The sequence below is a fragment of the Pantherophis guttatus genome, chromosome 3, assembly GCF_059756535.1.
Source record: "Pantherophis guttatus breed Tessera chromosome 3, ASM5975653v1, whole genome shotgun sequence".
In the NCBI taxonomy this organism is placed as follows: Eukaryota; Metazoa; Chordata; class Lepidosauria; order Squamata; family Colubridae; genus Pantherophis; species Pantherophis guttatus.
Window position 1 is genome coordinate 70261560 of NC_142065.1, and position 23587 is coordinate 70285146.

At 35.4% G+C, this 23587-nt stretch overlaps 1 protein-coding gene across 16 annotated transcripts in view; it reads left to right on the top strand.

Moving 5' to 3' along the window:
* Window positions 1–19377, top strand: part of SGIP1 (SH3GL interacting endocytic adaptor 1) — a 125053-nt gene extending 105676 nt beyond the window's left edge. For all 16 annotated transcript variants that reach the window (XM_060689959.2, XM_060689961.2, XM_060689964.2 and 13 more), the window contains 8 exons: window positions 4565–4676; window positions 5811–5966; window positions 6558–6690; window positions 6842–7044; window positions 9956–10020; window positions 11272–11436; window positions 12506–12543; window positions 19220–19377. In XM_060689959.2, coding sequence (XP_060545942.1) covers window positions 4565–4676; window positions 5811–5966; window positions 6558–6690; window positions 6842–7044; window positions 9956–10020; window positions 11272–11436; window positions 12506–12528 — 857 coding nt within the window. In that variant the 3' untranslated portion in view covers window positions 12529–12543; window positions 19220–19377. The remainder of the gene's footprint in view (window positions 1–4564; window positions 4677–5810; window positions 5967–6557; window positions 6691–6841; window positions 7045–9955; window positions 10021–11271; window positions 11437–12505; window positions 12544–19219) is intronic.
* The last annotated feature ends 4210 nt before the right edge of the window (window positions 19378–23587 follow it).

The window sequence follows — 23587 nt, forward strand, 5'->3', positions numbered from 1 at the left end:
GGGCTTGATTGTGGTTGTAAATTGAGGACTACCTATACTAGATTATTTTTGTTCTTTCCATACAAAATAAGTATTAATTTTGCAGTATTAAAGAACTGATGATTCAGATTCATGGAAGCAAAGAAATTCCATTCTCAGCCTTCCATCCTTCTGCGGTGGGTAAAATGAGAATCCAGATTGTTGGGGGCAATATGTTGACTTTGTAAGCCGCTTAGAGGGGACTGTAAAATGGTATATAAGTGCTATTGCTATTGCTATTTACTGAAATTTTGTACCTGTATTCCAACATGCCTACACTGCAGCTAAAAGAGTTTTAAAAAGAGATGTGTGGAGGAGGGAGCCTTTGCAATACAATAAACACAGAAGGAGAAAGAAATAAGGGTATGGTTCAACCAGCCTATGCAAATTATGGTCACCTGAAAATGTAAGGATAGAACAAAGCTATTTTGCAAAAACGGGAATCACATGGTAGTCAGGAAACTTTTTTGGACTTTGTTCCCTTTATGAGCCATCAATGAGTCAACTGAAAGAAGAACAGGAGGAAAGTGGAAGGATGAAATAATCATACAGGCAGAAACTTGGTGCTTAGGTGTGGGGAGCATGCAAGATGCTGTAGTCAAATAGTGCTAGGGTTATGTTAGATTGGAATGAAATGTGATAGATCAATCACTTGGAAATGTTTAAGATTGCTCAGAATAGAAATAGTATCTTTGAAGCAGAGCTTCAAATCATAGGCAGGGCATATATTTGTGATGGGCTGAGAGTTGGTGGAGGATGATATCTGTTCGTGTATTCAAGAAGCAGTGGATGGCCCATAGTTATAATGGGACCTGGCCAAATTCTAAATCACAGATTTTTTTACTTTAGGCTTAATCCCTGTTGTTGCATAGTTGTTCCATTCACTTGCATGACAAAAATACAGTACAGTATTATTATTATCTGTTCACAACAATGTGAAGTCAGAGTTGCCAGTTCTTTAGCTGATGTTGGTCTCCATACGCATCAAGTTCTTCCTAAGAATCTAGGATTTTATAATGCATCTGTGTAGTATATAGGTGAATCCAAGTATTGTGGCCTTTTGCAATTGACAGCTGGATTTTTTTTTCCTCTTCTAAGTTCTGCCCAAGATTTTTTCGTATGGCACCCAGTATGCCAATAAAACTGGGATCACCGTAGCTACTTTATGCCATAATCTTTCCGTTTCAATTTTCAGATCTTGTTACTTTGTGTTCTTCTTCAATTCTTTATCTTCTATTCTACTATCCTCTAGTATTGCCACAATAATTTATCCAGACATTTTTTTTTCAACCACAGTTATGTCTGATGTATTATGAGCTAAAACTTTATCAGTCTGTACTTGAAAATCCCATAATATTTTCACTTGCTCATTGTCAACTTTTTTTTCAACTTAATATTCCCACCAATTTTTCATAATTTGTATATGATAATTTTTTTTACAGATATTCCAATGAATCAGTTTTGGCAATTGATTATAATCAGTTTGTGCCATCTTGCATAAGTGAAGTATATGATCTACTGTTTCTTTTACTTCTTTGCACAATCTGCATTTTTAATCAATTAATTTTTCAGTTCTGGCCTTGATTGCATTAGTTCTAATAGCTTGCTCTTGCACAGCCAAAGTGGACCCTTCGATTTCTTTTTTTAAATGTTCCAATTATAAGCCATTGCCAGATTTTATCTTTATCCACTTTCCCCTTGATCTTTTGCAGAAGTTCACCATATAATGCTTTTCTTTACCAGAATTTTGTTCAGGACTTTTTTTTACACCATTTTGATATTCACTTTTTGTTTTCTGTACATTTAGTAACTTTACTAAAGTCTTTAATTTGCATCAGTGCTTGTTATTGGCTGTCTTTTACATAAACACTTTTGTTCTCTGACAGTTTGGATGATAATGATGATGATGATGTTGATGATGATCTGTCCCAAAAAAAATCTTTAGACTAGGACTTTTCTAATTATTCGGGTTCTAAGTGTTTGGAAAGAATTATTATTACTATTACTGCGTTGTTAAAAAGGAACAAATAAGTTATTTTAATTTATTTCTTAATTTATGTTCATATGTATGTATAGAACTTTATTTATTTATTTTAGAAGTTTAAATGTACATAAATGTATTTACATTTTTCTCTGAACGGGCACACATATTGTAGGCAGGCGAGATGAAGGACTTTCATTAAATAGGATATTTAAAAACTGAGGAGTACTAAAAAGTTAAAATGCATAAAATGCAAGGATAGTCAGTGAGAAGGTGTGGAATAGAGTTTTTACTCCCGATGCAAAAAATTACCTATTTGGGGGGAACCTAGAACTCAGAAAGCAGAAATTCCTAAAGAGGGATGGATAGAAGCACTACAAAGCTGTTTAACAATGTACTTAGAGAATTAAATGGCTGGGATTTGCTATAGTAAATGCTTTACTATATATTACTATCTTTTACTGGGTTGAATCTTGAAGCTTTCTGAACTACTAAATATGGTCTCCTCTTGCACAGAAAACACCTGCTCACAACTCTATAATATATTCAAGTCTATTTTACTGTCGTAACAGTTGAATTGAACCCATTCTAGTTAAATCGTCATCTTCTAGTTTTAGTTTAAAATCATAGAATAGCTTTTTGTTGATCGTATGCAAGGATTCAATATCCATAATAGGCTCTGAAAATAAATCTGTACCTTTTCTTCCTGACTTGGTTTCTAAATTTGACCCTAATCCCAGTGTATTCTTTGAAAATTAAAATATATGCACACTGCCAGAGGAAGCACGCTATTGCTTAAGTATTTAAAAAGAGATGATTAATTAATGAAATTCTCATCTTTTGTAATTTGTAAGTGTAATATACAAAAACCCAGAGTTTTTTTTTTCTTGTAATCATTGATGTATCAGGAATGGGAGGGGAACATTTGACCTTCAGTTTCTCACTATTCTAAATCAAATATAATAGAAAAATCATATGGACATCATACAGTATATCTGCATATACTGGCTATTAAGAAAATAGCAGCCAACAATTGCTTATAGCTTAGACACTATTACTAAAAAAGTCATAAATTATTATAATGCTTCTGATGCATGTTCTTTTAGTATAATCCATATGAATAATAATCAGCCTTTCCCAAACCTGAAACCCTCCAGATATGCTAGGACTTCAATTTCTGGATTTCTAGTCGACAACTTCAGAGGTTCATAAAACAAAAAAACTAACTGCACATCTCAAAGTAATTTCCACTGGAATACATTCTCCTTTTTTTCAGAGAACTCATCTGTTGAATTTTTGGCGCTGCCTTGTTTTAAACTGGGAGAGGAGGAAGGAATGGCAAGGCAAATGGTCTTTCTTAGCGTGGTTGTTCTTCCTTCCAGCCAAGGCTGTCATTCTCCAGCCATTCTCCCATGTTTCTGAACATCATAATCAGATCTATTAAACCAGTGGTTCTCAATCTGTGGGTCGGGACCCCTTTGGGGGTCAAACAACCCTTTCACAGGGGTTGCCTAAGACCATCGGAAAACACATATTTTCAATGGTTTTAGGAATAATTTTATGGTTGGGGGTCACCACAACATGAGGAACTCTATTAAAGGGTCGCAGCATTAGGAAGGTTGAGACCCACTGTGTTAAACACTAAGTCTTCTTTGGCTAATCATATGGGGCAACCACCACACACTTTTAGGTTTTCTCTTGTTGGCTTCCCCTTTTTTTCCTTCGTATACATTAGAGGTCTTCAAACTCGGCAGCTTTAAGACTTGTGGACTTCAACTCCACAAGTCTTAAAGCTGCCAAGTTTGAAGACCTCTGATATACATTGTCCTTTAAGCAACATTTGAGTACTCACTATTACCAGCAGATTATTATGATCTTAAATTCAACTACCACTAGACTGCCATTATATAAATCCTCAAATGATTGGCCCAAATGGTCATGTTCTACTGTACAACCATGCAAAAAACTGTGTTTCAATTAAAATGTTTCAGGCATCCCTCTTGTTTTGATATTGTCTGAGTTATGTTGGCTTAGCTGTTTAAAGAAATGTATAAATATTGTATATATCTGTAGACTGCTTTTGTGATTAAAAAAAAAACCCACAAGTTTGCTTTTAGAGGTAGTCCTTGCCAAACGACCATTCATTTAGTGACTGTTCAAAGTTGCAACAGTGCTAAAAAAAAAAAAGTGTGACTGATCATCAGCCTTTGCACTTGTCACACATTCCCACAGTGATGTGGTTGTAATTCAGGCACTTAGGAACCGTTGTGTATTTATGAAAGTCCCAACATCCTATAGTCACATTTAAGATCTTCCCAGCTGGCTTCTTGACAAGTAAAGTCTGTGGAAAAGCCAACAGGAAAACCACAAATTGTAGTCATGTGATGCCTCACTTAATGATTCCACCACTTAACAATAAACTTTTGGGCCCCTAGTGTGGTTGTAAATCAAGGACTACCTGTGCTTTTAACTCCACCTCTATCTTTTCTTAACATTGATTTGAAATTGATTTTTTTAAAAAAAGATTTAGTGAGAAAAAGGCTGTCTGGGTTTCATTGGTTGCAGGCTCTTCCAGAGGACCCAGCCCCTTAACAATGGGTGCACAAGACACCCTCCCTGTAGCTGCAGCTTTCACTGAAACTGTCAATGCATACTTCAAAGGAGCCGATCCTAACAAGTAAGTGTTGTGCCTTTTTTCCCTTCCTCTTCCCATTTAGTTAGCAGTTCAGAATTGGATTTATACCACCCATTTCCTCTGGAGGAGCATTTGTTCACAATATAGCAACAAATCTAGAGAAGATGTTTACCTTCATCAGACACATATGTTGGGGAAAAAATGTGGAATGGCAATGGGACATGATATTTTTCAAAAAATGACAGTCCTTTAAATTATAGTTTCCAAGACTAAATTATATTCTTCCTAATGCTACCCATTTTGTCAGAGTTCTTAATATACCCCTTAACGTCCATGTATTAATATGCCACTTAATTCTTCAAATATCCCTTAATATCCAGAGATGACAAATTAGGATCTAATGTACTTTCACATGAGTGGAAGGAGATAATGAACTGTATTAGAGATTTCCTATTACTCCCCCACCCCCACCCCCATGCTATCAGTCTCTGGGAAACCTGGAGCAAATTTCCAATGCTTAGGAGCTGGAAATAGAAGAGGAGAGCAAGTGCCATATTTCTCCCTCAGTCTTTTGCCCTCAGAAGTACACTTAGTGAAAGTCTACACTATGCAACTCCAGATTTAACCCGGAGATAGTTTCCTTAGTTTTGTACCACATTTTCAGAATCACTAAAAACAGCACAAGTACATCCTAAGGCTACTTCAGGCCATATGTTATAACCTTTCATCTTTAGGACACTCATCAGTTCTGTTCATGCTAAGGTAGATAGATACTCATGTAATTCAGAGGAACATAATAAATCAAAGCATGTAGCCTCATACATTTTTCCTTGCCATTGATCTTGCTTTCTAAAAACTGCTTTCTAAAACATTTTGACTACCTTTTGTAGTCATTTTTTAAAAGATGAAAATTATGGATATAACTCAATTTGTAATTCTGACACATTTGAAGAACTTGCATTCTTTTTAACAATAGCACAAATTTCTGAGCACCACTTTTCATGTTTCCAAATGAGTGTATGATAGATTAATTCTATACGGATGTCTGAAGTGAGAGTAGAATATGCTGAAAATAAGAAATCAAACTATACATGCATATGTTTTGATTCAAAACTCGCTAGTTATGCATAATTTGTGTGCTCTTTTTTTCTGCCTGCCATTCTTTTGATTCTGAAGATGTATAGTAAAGATTACCGGAGAAATGGTGCTGTCATTTCCTGCGGGAATTACTAGACATTTTGCCAATAACCCCGCTCCAGCTGTTCTAACATTTCGTGTGACAAATTACAACAGATTGGAACATGTTTTGCCAAATCCTCAACTTCTTTGCTGGTAAATATCATTGTAATAACTTTTTTTTTTTACAGGAAACAGTAATGTTTGCAAGTTTTGCATAAGGCATGTTTACGGCTTATGTTGTTGATTTTATTAATTAATTTTTAAATTGCACTGAAACCTTTTTTTTAAAATGTTCTTTGAAAAGGCTCCCAAATCAAACTGGCTCTAGTGTAATACTTAGGTTAGGTTATATGGTGGTGTAGGGTTTCCTGCCTGGGCAGGGGGTTGGACTAGAAGATGTCCAAGGTCCCTTCCAACTCTGTTATTCTATTCTATTCTATTCTATTCTATTCTATTCTATTCTATTCTATTCTATTCTATTCTATTCTATTCTATTCTATATCGTTTTTAAAAAGCATGAACACTATTTCAATACTCAGAAGAAAACAATCTGTTACCCCAAGAGACTGTGACATCGGTCCATCGGTCTTCTTTACACGACTAGATCACACATTGTGGGGTTTATTTCCCCTAGCCTAAAGAGAAATTCTGCAGCTGGAATTAGCTATAATTTTAATACAAAACTGACAAATATTTTGCATTGATGAAAATGGCATGTGTTCCTCCTGTTTTAAATTAATGCAGTGACAGCACTCATGCTGATGCCAACACAAAGGAGTTCTGGGTAAACATGCCAAATTTGATGACTCACTTGAAGAAAGTGTCTGAACAGAAACCACAAGCAACATACTATAATGTGGATATGCTTAAATACCAGGTATGAGCTCCTTTCTGATCTTGCAGAGTCTCTAATCATAGTTTAATCATAAACCCTTCAGGGGTTCATTATGAAACATTTCTCTCACACTCTTTTCCTTTCTGTGTCTGATGGCTCATACAGATACTAAATGTTCTTTTTGTCTTACAAGGTATCAACACAGGGTATTCAATCTACTCCCCTGAATCTTGCAGTGAACTGGCGGTGTGAACCCACAAGCACAGATCTACGCATTGACTACAAGTATAATATAGAGGCAATGACTACACCAGTAGCTTTAAACAATGTGCAATTCCTTGTTCCTATCGATGGTGGAGTGACAAAATTACAAGCTGTGCTTCCACCTGCCATTTGGTATGAACCAGAGGTGTCCCTTGCCTCTTTCTTATTCCATAAATGCATTTTCTTGGTAACTGAAGTTGAGCAAAACCTTTGGAGAGACTGAAATAGTCTTGGCAAACTATAGCCATGAAGAGCCATATGCTGATTAAAACTTTGGCACAACTTTGTCTGAATTTAGCATTTCAAGTATGATGAGAAAGAGGGAATGGCGTTCAGAAAAAGCCATCTCTGTTCCTTTTGGGGGTTTATTTTTGTGTTTAAGATATTTCTTGTGTTCTTATTTGTTTTTAAGTGTTTTTACAATTGGAAACAGCCCAGAGTCACTAGGAGTTGTGTGGTATATACATTTCGTAAATTATTAATAAAGGTTTCAGACCAAAGTGTGGTATTTCTCTGCAATTTATTAGGGCAGCCATGCCTTTTTTCAGGCTTCTTCACAAATGCAAGGGGAAAAAGGCCATGACTTCAGTGAGTCAACTCCTTAAGGCAATTTTTAAACAGAAGCCTCAAGATACGGTTGCTTTAATGCAATATTTTTCAAAGTGTGGTCTCAGGATCCCTAGAAATCCCCCCAAACCCTCTCAAGGGCCCTAACTATCAAAATTATTTGCCAGCCAATGTTGAAACGTAATACAAATATTTTAATTTTGAGTTCAGTAAATATCAAAAAATATAACTCCTACAAACAAAAGCTCTTTTAAGATTCTCCATAATTTGTAAATTGATCCCTGCTTTAAAAGTTTACAGCTAGTAGTGGCAGTGATGAGACTTTTCTCAATGGTTTTCTTCTTTTTTTTTAACTTTTACCATTACCTTTATTGTAAAAACAGCTTATTTACACATTAATTCAAGCTGCTCTAAAGTGGGCTTTCTGAAAGTTCTTTTTTTTTTCCAATTTTTTATTTATAAGTATAAACTAAACAGAACAATGAAACGTACAAAACATAAAAACATATAAACATCCATTTCAATACATGTCCAGTTTGTTGCAACTGTAATATACATTTCTCTTTGTATTTTGACTCTTCTTTATTTGGTCATTCCCTTTTGTCTATCTACTATTGATCTTTGTTGACCTATGTCTGTTCTTTGTTTCCATCATATTATATTTGGTCATTTTGTTTACTTCCTATTGCTTCATCTCTTTCCTATCTTTCAACCATTTCTCAATGGTTTTCTATGCCTCAGCAAGGAAAAAAATACAGCAGACAGATTGCAGAGAAATAAGAGAAAGTTTGCCAGAGTTTGAAAGTTTGAAAGTTTATTAGATTTCTATATTGCCCTTCTCCCGAAGGACTCAGGGCGGTGTACAGCCATATTAAAAACACATAGATTTATAAAATTTAAAACCAATTAAAATCAAATATATAAAATTGGCCCTCAATTTAAAAACACACATACAGAGTGGGAAGAGAAAGGATTACCTACCTATCCATCTCTTTTCTTTTTAGATTTCCCTTGGCAAATCTCACTGTAGACTTAATTGCAGGAAAGTAATGGACAGGAAGCAGTCTATTGTTGCTATGGTACTATTTGTATCACAAGTTATTGATTCTGATATACCATATTTTTCGGAGTATAAGACGCACCTTTTTACCCCCCAAAAGGGGGTGAAAATTTAGGTGCACCTTATACACCAAATGTAGCCCTGCCCATCCACTGGCCCCCACCCTTTGGCCTGTGCCTCACAGCAGTTACCTCCTTGCAAGCAAACAGCAAGAAAAAACAGCCCCTTTCAGCTTCATCATAGCACAAGTTAATTAATTAGCACAAGTTGATTGGATCGGCCTCCTGACTCTCAGCTGATTTGCTCTCAGCTGTTTTGCGCAGGGCTCTGCTGCTAGCTCCAAAGAGTGCTGGAGCAGATTTTTTTTTCCCCTAGCTATCCTGAAAAAACAAAACTGAAAGTAAAGCAGGCTCTTTGCTGCAACATGACAAAATGAGGCAGGGAGAGATTTCTTTTTCTTTTTGCTCACCAAAAAAGGTAGGTGAAAACAATGGGAAATTTAGGGCAAAAGAGGAGAGTTCAAGATTTTAAAACACAAAAGAAAAAAAGTTCTATTTAACTAGGGAATTGTAATAATTGAGATACTATTAATTGTATATTGTGTGGAAAGCAGAAATGGTTAAGTTGTGGTTTGGAGGAACATATGGGGAAAATTATTTGGTTTATTATTATTGGTAAATATAATTAATTGATTTGTAAGAAATTGGATTGCATGGAAATAATTGGAATATTCATGTTCATATTGATTAATATACAAAAAAGATAGTTATAACTAATAGATTTATATAAAAATGTTAAATTTGTATTAAACAATTGTAATATTAAATAATTAACCAATGTGAGGATGGATATAAAAATAGATGACAATGGGAAGGGGTATAATATAGAATAGAAGGGAAAAATTGAATTTGATTAAGATTAGAGAAGAGGATGAAGGGTAATATTGGTTTTTTTTAAAAAAAAATAGATGAGGAATAAATATGGCAAAAAGGAAATATAGAAATTGTAAATTTAATTGAAATGACTAAACACTGTTTAAATTTGTGAACCAGCAAATACGCTGTTCAAAGAAAATACATTGTATGTTTGTATGTGTGTTTGTCTAAAAAATTAAAAAAAAACTTTAAAAAAGAACAACCAAAAAAGGTAGGTGCATCTTGTACTCCGTTGCGTCTTATACTCCGAAAAATATGGTATGTACAGAATACAAATGTATCTGGAACTAACTGAATTCTTAACATTTTAGTATTAAGCTTAAAATACAGAAAATAAATCTAACAAACTCATTTTAGAGCATGGCATGCTAAACATTTCAAATTCAAATTTGCTTACTGTATATTCTAGAATGGAATACAATTTTGCTGGAAGTGTTCTTCAGTGTTCTCTATCTTGAGCAATTTTTTTTCATATTTTTAGGAATACTGAACAACAAAGGATATTGTGGAGAATTCCTGATATTTCTCAAAAATCTGAAAATGGAGGTAATCATACAAGTTTATATTCCTGGTAAAACTTTCTATTCTTTCATCATTCTTTGACCAATCACTCATATCTTTTCAAGGTCCAGTTAGTCTAGTAGTTAAGGTATTCAACTCGAAATAGAAATAGAAAGCATAGAAAACATATGATATATACAATACAATCAATAACAAACAATACAAAGAATGTTGTTATATAATTCAAAAATATATTCATATGTTGAACAATTATCTTTGTAACACCCAGTTAACAATTTTGTGAATATTAAACCAAAACAGAACTCTAACAGAACAAACCAATATTATCTGAGTGCCTAAATAGATATAAAAAATAAACTTTTTATTACTAATGGGAGATATATTTAATATTTTTGAACCATGGACTGATTCCATGATACAAAACACTTTAGTCTGTTCCAAAGTTTTCAAACATAGCTTAATTTATCACAGTCGTAACTTCTTTGTAAAATTTACATGTTGTAATAGTTATACTAATACAAGACTTTCAGATTCATCCAGTATATCTGAGATAAATTGTGAATTCCAAAGATACCGTAGGTTAATCCAAAGGTTTCCAAACTTGGCATGCTGACTGTGGAATTCTGGGATTGAAGTCCACAGGTCTTAAAGTTGCTAAATTTGGAGACCCCTGGGTTAATTGAATACCCTGCCATTTTGCAATTTAGAGTAGTTTAAATTCCTCAACGAGTGGCTCAAATGGCTTAAAGCATAATTTGCAATAAACTGATTTAAGCTTGAATACTTTAAGTTTCAAAACAAAAGAGCCTTGGTAGTACAGTGGTCTAAGGCACCCTGTTATTAAGCTGGTTATTAAGACCAGCTGCTGCAATTACTGCAGGTTCGAATCTCGCCAAGGCTCAAGGTTGACTCAGCCTTCCATCCTTTCTAAGGTAGGTAAATTGAGGACCCAGTTTGTGGGGGCAATAAGCTGACTTTGTATAAATATACAAAAGAATGAAGGCTATTGCTTAGCGCATTGTAAGCCGCCCTGAGTCTCCGGAGAAGGGCGACATATAAATCAAATTTTAAAAAAAAGTTACTCATGCCTTAAAAAAAAGTTTACAAAATGGTTTCAAAGTTCAATTATCTCAGGGCATAAGTTTGTCATGTGAAAAGACTAGGATGCAATCCAAAACTAATGTTACACCAGTATTTTACTAATGGGCCTTCTAATGGGCACAAGACTGCATTGTGTTCTATATTAATGTATTTTAATGAATTTTCTGTCTGAAGGAGTGGGTTCCTTGCTTGCACGATTCCAGTTATCTGAGGGACCAAGTAAACCTTCACCCCTGGTTGTGCAATTCACCAGCGAAGGGAGCACTCTGTCCAGCTGTGATATTGAACTTGTTGGAGCTGGGTATCGTTTTTCACTTATAAAAAAGAGATTTGCAGCAGGTAAGGAAAAGCTAAATGCTGTTTTCCTAAGGTAATATTAATGATAATTATAAGCCCATCTCATTGTTGGGAAAGATTCAATAGGAAAAATGCCAAACTCAGTCTAAACATCTGTTTTAGACCAACAACAACAATAATAATTAATAACGGAACTGTATATCAACAACAAGAAGAATTGGGTTATTAGATGTGATAAGTATGGTCTCAGTGTCATTTGCACCTAGTTGTCAAGGTGTTAGAAGGTGCCTAGGCAAATCTACCAACTCAGGATTTCATGAACAATGACAGGCACATATTTTAGTTCATAATTCAAGCATGAAAACAAGTCAATCAAACACTGAACTGCACATTTGCAGGCAAAGAATGCAACTTCTCTTTCTTATTTATTTTCCCATTTGTCTTCTCGTGCACTTCTTCTCAGTCTGTTAAGCAGATGAAGGAGACAATTAAAGAATAAAGGTATTATCAGATGGTTGGTTGATTATATGTTTCAACCATATTCAGTAGTTTAATATATTAATTTTATATAATTTGCTGAATCAGGAAGCAGGCCAATGTTCTCCACTGTAGTTCCAGTTGTGTGTGAACTAGAACTTTGTCAACTTCAGCACATAGGAAGGATACCACGTGGAGAAATGTGGACTTATGTCACATCTTGACCATTTTTATTTAAGATATTTATCAGTATGAAAAATGTACCTTTTATTACTGCATTAAGTCTTTTTTGCTTGATGTGTATCCCCCACCTCGCCCCGCAGTGGATATATATGATCTGCTTTTCTAGTTTTTGCTTTTTTCTTTCCTGAAGTGTAAGATGTCCAGAAACATCTGGAGTTGGGTAGCCTCCAAACTGTATATGAGTAAATAAATAAATCTATACTTCTTCCTCTTGCACCACAAAACTGTACAATGAAGTTCATGTTTCATAATGGTCTCATCAAATATTTAGACCTCACTTTGATTTAACTGGTAATATATTTAGTTGACAATGGTGTGTTTATAAAAATAAATCTAGACCTTACAAATGTCATTAACTTTCCTTTTTACATGCCTTTAATCATTTTTACAGGAAAGTACCTGGCAGATAACTAACCGAAGTATATGCAAGTATGTTGAAAATCCATATAGCTGAGGACTGCAGTGGTTGGATGGTTTTTATATGCTGTTGAGGGGAAACTAACTGAATCCTGTATTCAGGACATTTCTGTTGAAAGCATCAGCAATTCAACATTTCTCTCTCAGAAAATGCCATGTTGATCAGTCCTACAGTATTTACTTCTAGATGTAATATTGTTCATGTTTTAAATTGTAATTATTGTATTTGTAAATTGTACTCATTCTAGTAAGGCTGTATTTTGGCAGTTAGACACTTGAGTTTTAGCATTTTATCGTTCAAGAAATGGGTGTAATTTAAACTGTGATATATATAAATTTAATAGTAGTAATGCTGAATGAGACAAGCTTTCAGAGGCAGATGCATTTTGTCAATGTATACAATTTGAACACAACGCTAACAGCTGTGAGAAAAGGAGTGCCTCAAAAAGAATGTCAAAATTAGCTCACCTGCAAATTCATTGATTATTTTTTTTTCAGTTGATAGCCTATGTCATACAAATATAGTCACATAAATAAACAGATATGACTTTAAGTATTTAATTGGTTTAACTTCAGAACATCTCAGAGTAAATGTTGAGGTGACTATGGTACAAACGTAGTTTTTCAGCTTTAAACATTCCCATCATGTCTGAAGTAAGTTTAAAAAGGGGTGGGGGTGGGGAAGAAACTTTTGAATAACTGTTAGAACCTGTGGCTGAGATAAAGCTTGTACTGAGATAGCTGTTTCTTTTGTTAGTCTAACATGAGTGAACATGAAGGTAAAGGAAGAGCACAATGGTTTAGAAATATTTCTGCTATGCAAGCTCTATGCGGCCTTCCTCATCCTGGTACCTTGCAGATATGTTGGACATCAGCTGGCATGCGAGCACCGGTTGGGAAGCCTGGCATAGAAAAAAGAAGGAAAGCACAGAAAAGGCAGCAAGGCGCACTTCCCACTATTTTCACTACACCTGGTGCAAGGGGAAGCTGACTAACAAATAACCAGCAATGAAGAGAAATCCTGTGGTGGTGGTTTTATTTTTTACCTGAGCAAGCCTCTGGTTTCATGGATGCGCTTGTTTATTTTTACAGGACAATTTGCATGCCAAAAACTGGCTCTGACCAACATTGTGTTCTTCAGCTAGATTTTAACTTATGTGTAAGTTAAGAAGCATGTCTGAGTGTGTGTGTCTTGTGCATACACATTAGATATCATCCATACATATCAAGATTAATAGCCTGGCCGATCTGTATTTGAAAGCGGGACAAAAAAGGAAAGAAAGAACCCATTTGAACAGACAGAACAGGTGACAAAATAATTGCTGAATTTTTGTTTCCGTTCCTTAAACACCAGGATACTCTACTTCAAACAGGTTTCAATTTGCTAGTCAGTGTTACATTTCTTAGGGTCTGAAAAAGCAAAAGGTTTGATTCTCCATTGCTAACATACTAGGTGTGTGTAAATGCTGCACATCTATCTGTTCAAATGGTACCTGAACTATAGCTGAATGCAGTAGGAATGAGGAATATTGTATGAGAAGTCATTGTAAAGAAGTGCAGAGTATCTGTTCTGCTATTTTCTGTGCTTGCGACTAGTATTTTTATAAACTGTGGTCTAACTAGGTTGGCATCCAACTGTCTCACTTGCATGTGAAAATAGCTGTGCTTGACAAGCAGCTATGTCTGCATTAAAACAAGCAGACAAAATTAAAGGCTCTATCTGGACATGAATATATTTGTTTATCATCCAGTATGAAAAATATATATCTTGCAGTGATAGAAATTGAAATTCCACATACATCAAATGCCTTGTTTTGTTAGTTCCTTTTGGTATGAGTCTTGTATTTGAAAACTATAGAGCTAATTTTATGGAAAATATAATATACAATCCAAAAAATATGTCCTCCACTTAAGCTTCACTGGCTTCTCAATCTCACTGATAAATATGATAAAGATTGATTTTTGCTAGAGCTCTGCATGGTTTGAAATGGAAAAGTTATCTTTGTGTTTATACTTTGCATTTTTATAATTCTTACCATGTTTGCTCTTTTCTCTAAAAATGAAATTGGCCTAACGCTAGGATTTGTTACTCAGTATCACAAAAGCTTGACAAAGCACATTTTTGCTTCCTTAATGAATAGACAATTTTTTTACTCTGGAATTGTTTCATTTTTGTTTTACAATGCATACCAGTAACCAAGTAATTGGGTTACTATTGGCCATTTCAGATATCTGTGCATTTCCTGATTAGTGCCAACAGAAATTTGATATATTCTGCTTCGAACTAAAAATGTAATTTTATGCAAAGGAAATAATTTACTTCTAAGTAGTTTTTCAAATGTGGAGAGCCCCCTTCATTTTTCAGAAATATAATATTAAAGCTAATAAAGGTGACTGAAAATCTTTAAACTCTTCATTGATAAATATAAAATGAAAATTCAGTTTAAATTAAAATAATTTGCTATGTCTGTAACATAAAGATTAGTTCAGAAAGTTTATATGGATTCCAAGAAAGGTGTTAGAAACAACATGACATATATATATATATATATATATATATATATATATATATATATATATAGGTCTTTGGTTATTCGGGTTTTCTCCCGCGTAAAATTGGAGGTTTCTTGGCGACGTTTCGACGAAGTCTCATTCGTCATCTTCAGGCTGGTGTTCTCGGCTTCGTGCTTCCAGGAGCAAATTGCAAATTGCTCCTGGAAGCACGAAGCCGAGAACACCAGCCTGAAGATGACGAATGAGACTTCGTCGAAACGTCGCCAAGAAACCTCCAATTTTACGTGGGAGAAAACCCGAATAACCAAAGACCTACATACAAACACCCGCGAAAACCTCAGAAAACAAATATATATATGATTTGGATTGCAATGATTTGGAATATAGGCCTTACATTGCATCTAAAATAATAGCATCCAGCAATATATATATATATATATATATATATATATATATATATATATATATATATATATATATATATATATATAAAATCATTTTAGCAATTTAGCCACCTGGGATACATTTACTGGCATTTCTTTAGAAAGTCTTGATTTACTCCTGAAAAAAGAAAAATAGTTATTGAATCTTTAGCCAATTACACAATTCTAATTTTTTACCAGATTTAATAGCAAAAAAACCCCACTCTTACTGAAACTTGATTTATGTACCTGTTTAATCTCAAATAACTATAGGCTTTTTGTTGTTGATGATTCCTGTTTCCTTAGTACAATTAAAATTATTAATTAGGATTATTAAAAATATGAATAATGTCATGTAAGACAGGTCTTTTTTAAAATTATGCTTGTAGATTGTTTCTGAGCTTATTTACCAAAAATAAACTTTCAAGTAGAAGTTTAACTTAGCTTAGCTTTCCTCAAGTTGGGGCCGTTCAAAGGTCCATTCCACAGAATTCCTAACCAGCGTGGTTTGTGGCTCTACTGACAGGTCATCCTGAAAGTGGCTATTGTAATGTATCAGCCTTTAAAATCTGGGAAATAAATTATTACGCAGAGAAAAAGACACAGGTTAAAAGGTTGTTATAAATCATTGTTCCTTAGTAACAATATAACAATGGACAAAAACATAAGTATTGCTCTTGCTTAGCGATACAATTGTTCTTTACAAACATCCTTCTCCTAGTTTTATGTGAGCAAAGCTAGGGAATAAATGAGAATGTTTTACCCCTGAAACTCCTCATTCTAGCCATTACTACAGGATTTTATTCTAAGATAAAGTCTTACTGAGATCTATAAAACTAGGAAGGACTTTATAAAGCATTTTAACCCAAATCAGGTTATAATCACATTTTTGTGTCCAGCTTGATATTTCATAGCTTGAAACAAAATGAAGAAATATCTTAGCTGAAAGTAAGAACATTAATCAACAGGGTGAGCATACAGATATATGAATTCTGTGCTGCAGCTGGATGAATCATCTTTATAAAAAGCATATTCCAGAAACCCTGCTTCATAAAAGAAAAGAAAATGAAATATTTAGCATGCCTTTTAAACAAGCTACGATGGGAAGCAATTGCCTAAATTGGTGTGCTAGGCCTGTCAAATGGATCGTGTCACCATTATAGCTGTAAGCAGAGCCCTATTCTGGTGCACACTTATTCGCAAGAAAATCTGTGATGGGGCTGTCTGCAAATATCCATAGGATCAGGCTCAAGATTGCTCTATATAGAAGAAATTATTATTTTAAAATAAAAAATATTTCTATAAAAAAATAGATATTTTGTTTCTTCTAAAAGCCAAGCCATCATAAATTACTATGCTAATTTCAAAGACTTCAATAGGTTCAGGAAAAAGTAAAATTGGTTTTAAGCCCATTTAGAAAATGAATATCATTTATACTACTTAGGTAGCCATCTAGGTTTGGTGGACTTATATTTTTATTATGAATTTAAGACCGCAATTAGAATATAAAGGATCTTTGTTCTTCCTCCTTTTTGTTGTTCTTATTTAGTTTCAGCATCTGTTGGTTTTCCACTGAGACTGCTTAGTATTGATTGTGATAGCAGAAGAGGTGTTATTTTTCACCTAGATTGTTGCAGAGCTGGATACTGATTAGGGCTGAAAGGGAATGACTGGCCCAATGATCACCCCAGTTAGCTTTGGTGCCTAGGGAAGGATTAGAACCTGGATCTTTGTGTTCCTAGTTCAACACCATAACCCACGGCTGTTAAATTCGATTGCATCATGTGACGTATCATGACATTTTTTGCCTTTGTGGAGCCAGGGTGGGCGTGGCCTGCATGTGACACATCTGGCCCATGGGCCACCAGTTTGACACCCCTGCCCTAACTATTATACGTAATCCTGGACCACAAATGTGACCAGAATTTATTTTGCTAAGTTAAGGTGGTTGTTAAGTGAATTGTGCCTGATTTTACAATCTTCTTTGCAAGGTTGTTAAGTGAATCACTGTGATAGTTTACTGAATCACATGGTTGATAAGTGAATAAGGCTTCCTCTGCTGACTTTGCTTGGCAGAAGCTGGATGGGAAGGTCACAAATGACGATCACATGACTAGAGGACACGGCAACGATTGCAGATACATGCTGATTGCCAAATGCTCAAATTTTGAGCATGTGACTGTGGGGAAGCTTGCAATGGTTGTAAGAGTGAAAAACGGTCATAAGTGCTGTCTAACTTCGAACAGTCACTAAATGAATGGTTGTAAGTCAAGGACTACCTGTATTCTCCACTGGCTTGCTTCCTACTTCACGCTTCCACATTTTCCTCTAATTTTATTTCCTTGATTTATTGGAATGTGAGAATGGCCTTAGAAAATGGGGGGGGCGGGGGGCAGGTGAGGGGAGATGCTGCTCTGGGAGCAATGAGAGAAAAAGGAAATAATCCACCATTGAGTAAATCGGCAGAGAAAGGAAGTTAGAAAAGATCTTTCCTAAGTTATCAGAAGGCAGAAAGTGACTGCAGGAGATTTTTACTTTCAGACTTGCAAGGTTCTGATAGATTGAACCCTTACAATAAAATAAAATTAACTCATCATGTCACGTTTCCTGTCTGATCTACTTGGGAGGCTGATATTTATGACGTGCCTCTCTGTTTGAAAAATTGGTTTTATTTTAAGAAGTAATTCAGCCAATTTTTTCTTCATGGTGCCATAAAAGTACTGCTTTTATCATCTACACAGCACTCTATGTATTTCAGATAGTATATATTTTAATTGTGCAAGGATAAGACAGTTTCTCCAATAATCATACCATTCTAATTTGAAATTATGCTGTAAAGTATGTGGGTGCATATATATGTACAGTGTGTGTGTATACATATATATATACAGAGAGAGAGAGAGAGAGAGAGAGGGCAAGCGCTTAACAGGTAGTTCTGGAATTACAACTGTAACGGAGCCTGGACATTTTGCTTGTAGATTGCCATGATTATAAAGTGGATTGGTCATGTTACGGACCTGATTTTTCTACCTTTTTTTGCAGTGGTCATTAAGCCATGGTCGTTAAGCAAATGCCATGGTCATTAAGTGAACCATGGTTTGCCATGGGGCCAATTTTGGTGAAAACTGGAACCAACTGTCAGTTTTTCACAAAATTATTGTAAAACATCACATGTCCGCAGGACACTGCAAATGACTATAAATGCGGCCCAGATATACTTGATCCAAGTGTGGTCATTAGGTGATTCATCATTAGTTGAGGACTACCTGTACCATGTTTTAATGTGTATATTAAAATACATTTCAAAGATCATTCAAGAGTTGTGGTGGCGCAGTGGTTAGGATACAGTACTGCAGGCTAATTCTGATGACCACTAACAGTTCGATTCCCACTGGCTCAAAGTTGACTCAGCTTTCCATCCTTGTGAGGTTGGTAAAATGAGGACACAGCTTGTTGAGACCAATGTGCTGACTTTGTAAACCACTTAGAGAAGGCTGTAAAGCATTATGAAGCGGTATATAAGTCTAAGTGCTGTTGACTACTGCTATCATCTTTGTATAGAAAGATATGTGTGTTTCAGTTGTTCCTTTACATCATGGGGGTTCACAAAATAATAGTTTACTTCTTGGTCCCAGTGAGTAGAATATGCTCATGGTGAACCAATCTTGTTCTTGGATATGCACTCTCCCAATAGCTTGAAAATCTTGCAAGTCTGGTACCCTCCATGTGTGATTTTCTATTATGATTCCTAGGTACAGCAGCCATCGTTAATGTTAGCTCTGAATCTGGAGAGTTATACTCCAATGCATATGAAGGGTAAGAGATGGGATATCCTGATCCTGTGTCAAGGTAGTTCCAGAGGATGGAAATATCTACTCTGTAACATATGAAATAAAGTGTACCTACTGTTGAGGGTGTGTATATGTGTTATATGTGGGCGTAATTCTTCTGCCTGTGTTCCATCTGAGACTTAGGTGAACTATTTTTTATCATTATGTCAACCATCAAGTCTAGTTTATGAAGAAATTGCTCATTATTTTATTTATCAGTATGTATTATCTAATTGATCTGGGCATTTCTTAGATATGACAAAATAAATGCATTAGCTGAAGAATGCATATTTTTATAATTTTCATAATAATTATAATTTCATATTTTCATAATTTTCCCCATTCTAAATTCCTAATTTAAAAATTTACTATGATATTTTATCATGATAGGCAACATGTTTGATTACTTCAAAATCAAACTGTTCAATGGTTGGGTCAAACAATTCAACCATTTTTGCTTCCAAATGTACAAGTCTGCTCCTGGCAGATACTGAAAGTAACATACTTTCTTTAATCAGTTGATGCAAGAGCCAGTGATGCTAATCTTCTTAAGTGATTAAAAATTTGTCCCATAAAGTCATTAGAAATGCAAATCACTCAGAACAATTTCTCTTTTTTAAGTGATAGAAAGGATTTTCCATAGGTGGAGGTGGTACCTTTTAAATTTCAAATGTTAGGGTATTTATTTATTAGATCTATATCCCATCTTTCATTCAGCTCAAGATGTCACACATGACATCATTCATCCCATTTTTCCTTGTAACTATCTTAAATATCAGGATCTAAATGAGAGGAGCAAAGCAAGGAATGTGCATCAGAATAACACAAGGAGCACTGCAATACAAGCCCTCTTTTCTATGTTCATCACATCACATACCCCACGAAATGTATAGATAGACCTTATACCTGTTGTAGGAAAAATGACGGACTAGGACAAGCTCTTCAGTGCAGGAAAGAGTTTTTATTTGCGCAAAGGTTCAAACAGTCCGAAGACCCCAAAAGTTTGAACAAAGATGGATGATTTCAACCAGATATTTATACAGTATAAAGACAAAGTTATTACGAAGAGTACAACATTTCACACGTAGAAGTTACCCTTTAATCTATCTCTAGGAAAGACATAACAGCATGGTTCCCACAGGCTCAGGCTTTCAGCTCCGGAGCTCAAGACATAACAAAAGGAGATAAGATAAGATAATATTAGTAATGGATCAGAAAGGTAATCTGTCATATAATAAGGGTAAGGATGGAGACTGGACCTTGACTACTAGTCTGGTAGGGAATGTTTGTTTTTGGAGAAAAATTGTGCCAGGCTGTCATCAGGTGGGAAACCTCATATGTACAGGAAAATGGGAAAGTAAGGTATGGTGGTCAGGAGCTAATGCCACAGAGGGAACTGATGAAAGGGCCCTGTTTAAAGTAAACGGGTTATCCTTTTTAAAGGATCCAGATAATCAGACCCTTGAATGGCTGGCTCCTGATGGACTATACTGGATATGTGGTAAGATGGCATATGGGGTTCTACCAAAATCTTGGTGTGGAGCTTGGGTCCTGGGAATAATTGGACCAGGATTTTTTTTTTTTTTTTTGCTTCCCCTTAAAACCCGACAGGTGTTAGGTGTCCCGGTATATGATGAGGTGGGAAATTTAAGACAGAGAAGACACAATTCTTTACATAAGAATTTTAATTGATCCTTTGATCCTTTCAGATAGGAAGGGTTGCTAAAATACTTGTCAAAACCTTTTAACATGCATGCCAACGGAGTATTTGGCACGCTCTGAACCCCATCCCTTCTACCACACTGCCGTCGACTCATAGCCCCGGAAACTCACAGCCACTAATGAGAAATGCGACGGTTTAACCACCCACACAACCTGACATGGACTTCAGTAGGGTAGCCTACCCCGAGTCCGAGGGAGTGATCAATTCCCTCCTTCTGCTTTCAAATGAAGCAGGTACAATTCTTTTACAATATACTTACTTAAAACGCTCCCACTCCGTAGATTCCTGGCCAGGAATTTGTTCAGACCACCTTTCCTGTACCGCAGGGTTCTTGGACTCGATCAGAGCACCGTCGGGCCCACCGGGTTATCGCGGCTGTCTCCCAGAGATGTATCTCTGTGGCGCCTGGAGAATGTTCAGGAGCGACCTCCCGATGGTCCCGAGGGGTCAAAACGGTCCTCAGCGAAATATCGCCTTGTACCCAGTCCCGGCGGCGTCGCCAGCTGTTGTAGGAAAAATGACGGACTAGGACAAGCTCTTCAGTGCAGGAAAGAGTTTTTATTTGCGCAAAGGTTCAAACAGTCCGAAGACCCCAAAAGTTTGAACAAAGATGGATGATTTCAACCAGATATTTATACAGTATAAAGACAAAGTTATTACGAAGAGTACAACATTTCACACGTAGAAGTTACCCTTTAATCTATCTCTAGGAAAGACATAACAGCATGGTTCCCACAGGCTCAGGCTTTCAGCTCCGGAGCTCAAGACATAACAAAAGGAGATAAGAGGCTAGAAGACGCCTCAAGGGCAATAAGGAAGCAGCACCCGTTATCCAGGGATATGCATGACATTTGGGATGCAATAAACATTAAACAACAGAATGTATCTGTTTAGGGTCAGTTTGCCCTTCTACAATTCTGTACCTACGTCAAATACCGTTTGTCATTTCAGCACCTTGGCACGGGAGAGGCACTTCTGTCTTGACCAAAGATTTGGATTTCTAATATTTGAGTTTTATCCCAATATCGAATCTTAGCCTGGCTCATACCCAGTGCCACTTTCACCATTGTGACCAGTCTGAAATCACTTAATGGATTCTTGTAGCCGAAAGGGGTCTAGAACTTAGGTTTCCCCAGTCCAATATCACACTGGCAATGATTAAATTTGGTTGTTGATTGTTTTATGAGCAGCATTTCAGTGCAGACCAAGCAATCTGTGGAAGTCTAAAATCTGCCTTACACACTTATTAACATCTTAAAAAGTATGTAATTGTGTTTCAGATGACTGCGCATATGAGAACTGTTACCTTCAATCTGTGAGTCTAAAAAATGCATCTCAGTTGGACACCCTAACACACTAGTCATACTAGTGTATTAGAAGATACTAATTTTCTGAAGTTATGTTTTAATGGCTGATAAACTATAGGCATGCATGTATTTTGGATTAAAGGCTCAGAAAAACTAAATATTAAATTTCAGTCATGTTGAACTGTTGTAAACCTTATATTAAAAAAACATTATTTACAGGCATGCAGTTTAGCATTTGCAGATCCTGGGTTTTACTTCTAAAAGATACAGTATTTGAGTCCTGAAATAGATTCCATGGTGTTTTATCAGATATCATACTGTATCATTTTATATTTTAAAAATCTGTGTACAAACTGTTTATAGATATTTGTGGACACAAAATACACATGTATATTTTTAAACATTAAAGTTTAAGTCTGGACATCTCAGATTTTGTGTGAAATGAAATACACTATCCTTGTAGTCTAGTTGGCTGTTTATTGCTTAGTTTATGATGAAACATTGCTGCCAACATGATGGTATCCCCCCAAAAAATGTAAATTGTAGAAAAAGTTTGTGGCATCAGAGTTCCTGCAGCAAAACTCTGAATCAAACCACTGGTGATATGAATGTGTTGTATTGACTTGTTGAAGATAATCATAAAACCACATATTTTCAATGTTTCTTTTCCTTTTAGATTAGAAAACAAATGTCTATTTTTTTGTAAATAATGATTTTTATAAATGGATTTTCTTCATAATTTCCCTTAAACATTCATTTCACAAAAACCCAAAATATGCAATTATTTATCATACATATTATACAAATGGGGTCCCCATTTCAGAACAAACTTTATGAAATTCTATATACAAGGAAAACATTAAATAACAATTAAACTGTAATTTAAATGTGACTTTCTTTTCCCTTTGAAAATAAATGAGAAATCTAAAAATAACATTTTGCTTTGGCTTTTTGTTTTGCTTCTTCCAGTTCACACTACTTTTAACTAATAGTTCTATTTGTTTAATACTCTCTTAACATTAGCCGTACTGGCAAGACTAATAATAACTAATATAGAATTAGTTTTTGAAGGAAGTCTGAAACAAATGATGCTCCAAGGAGTATTACAAATGAGGCAGCTTTGATGCTGGTATTAGTCTTCTCTCATTGAACTCTTCAAAAGCATTGGCAAATAAACATACTTTTTATTTGAGGCAGAATAATTTCAGAAGAACAAATTCATATCAGGTCTGAGGCTGCCTCCTCCTACTGATACGGGAA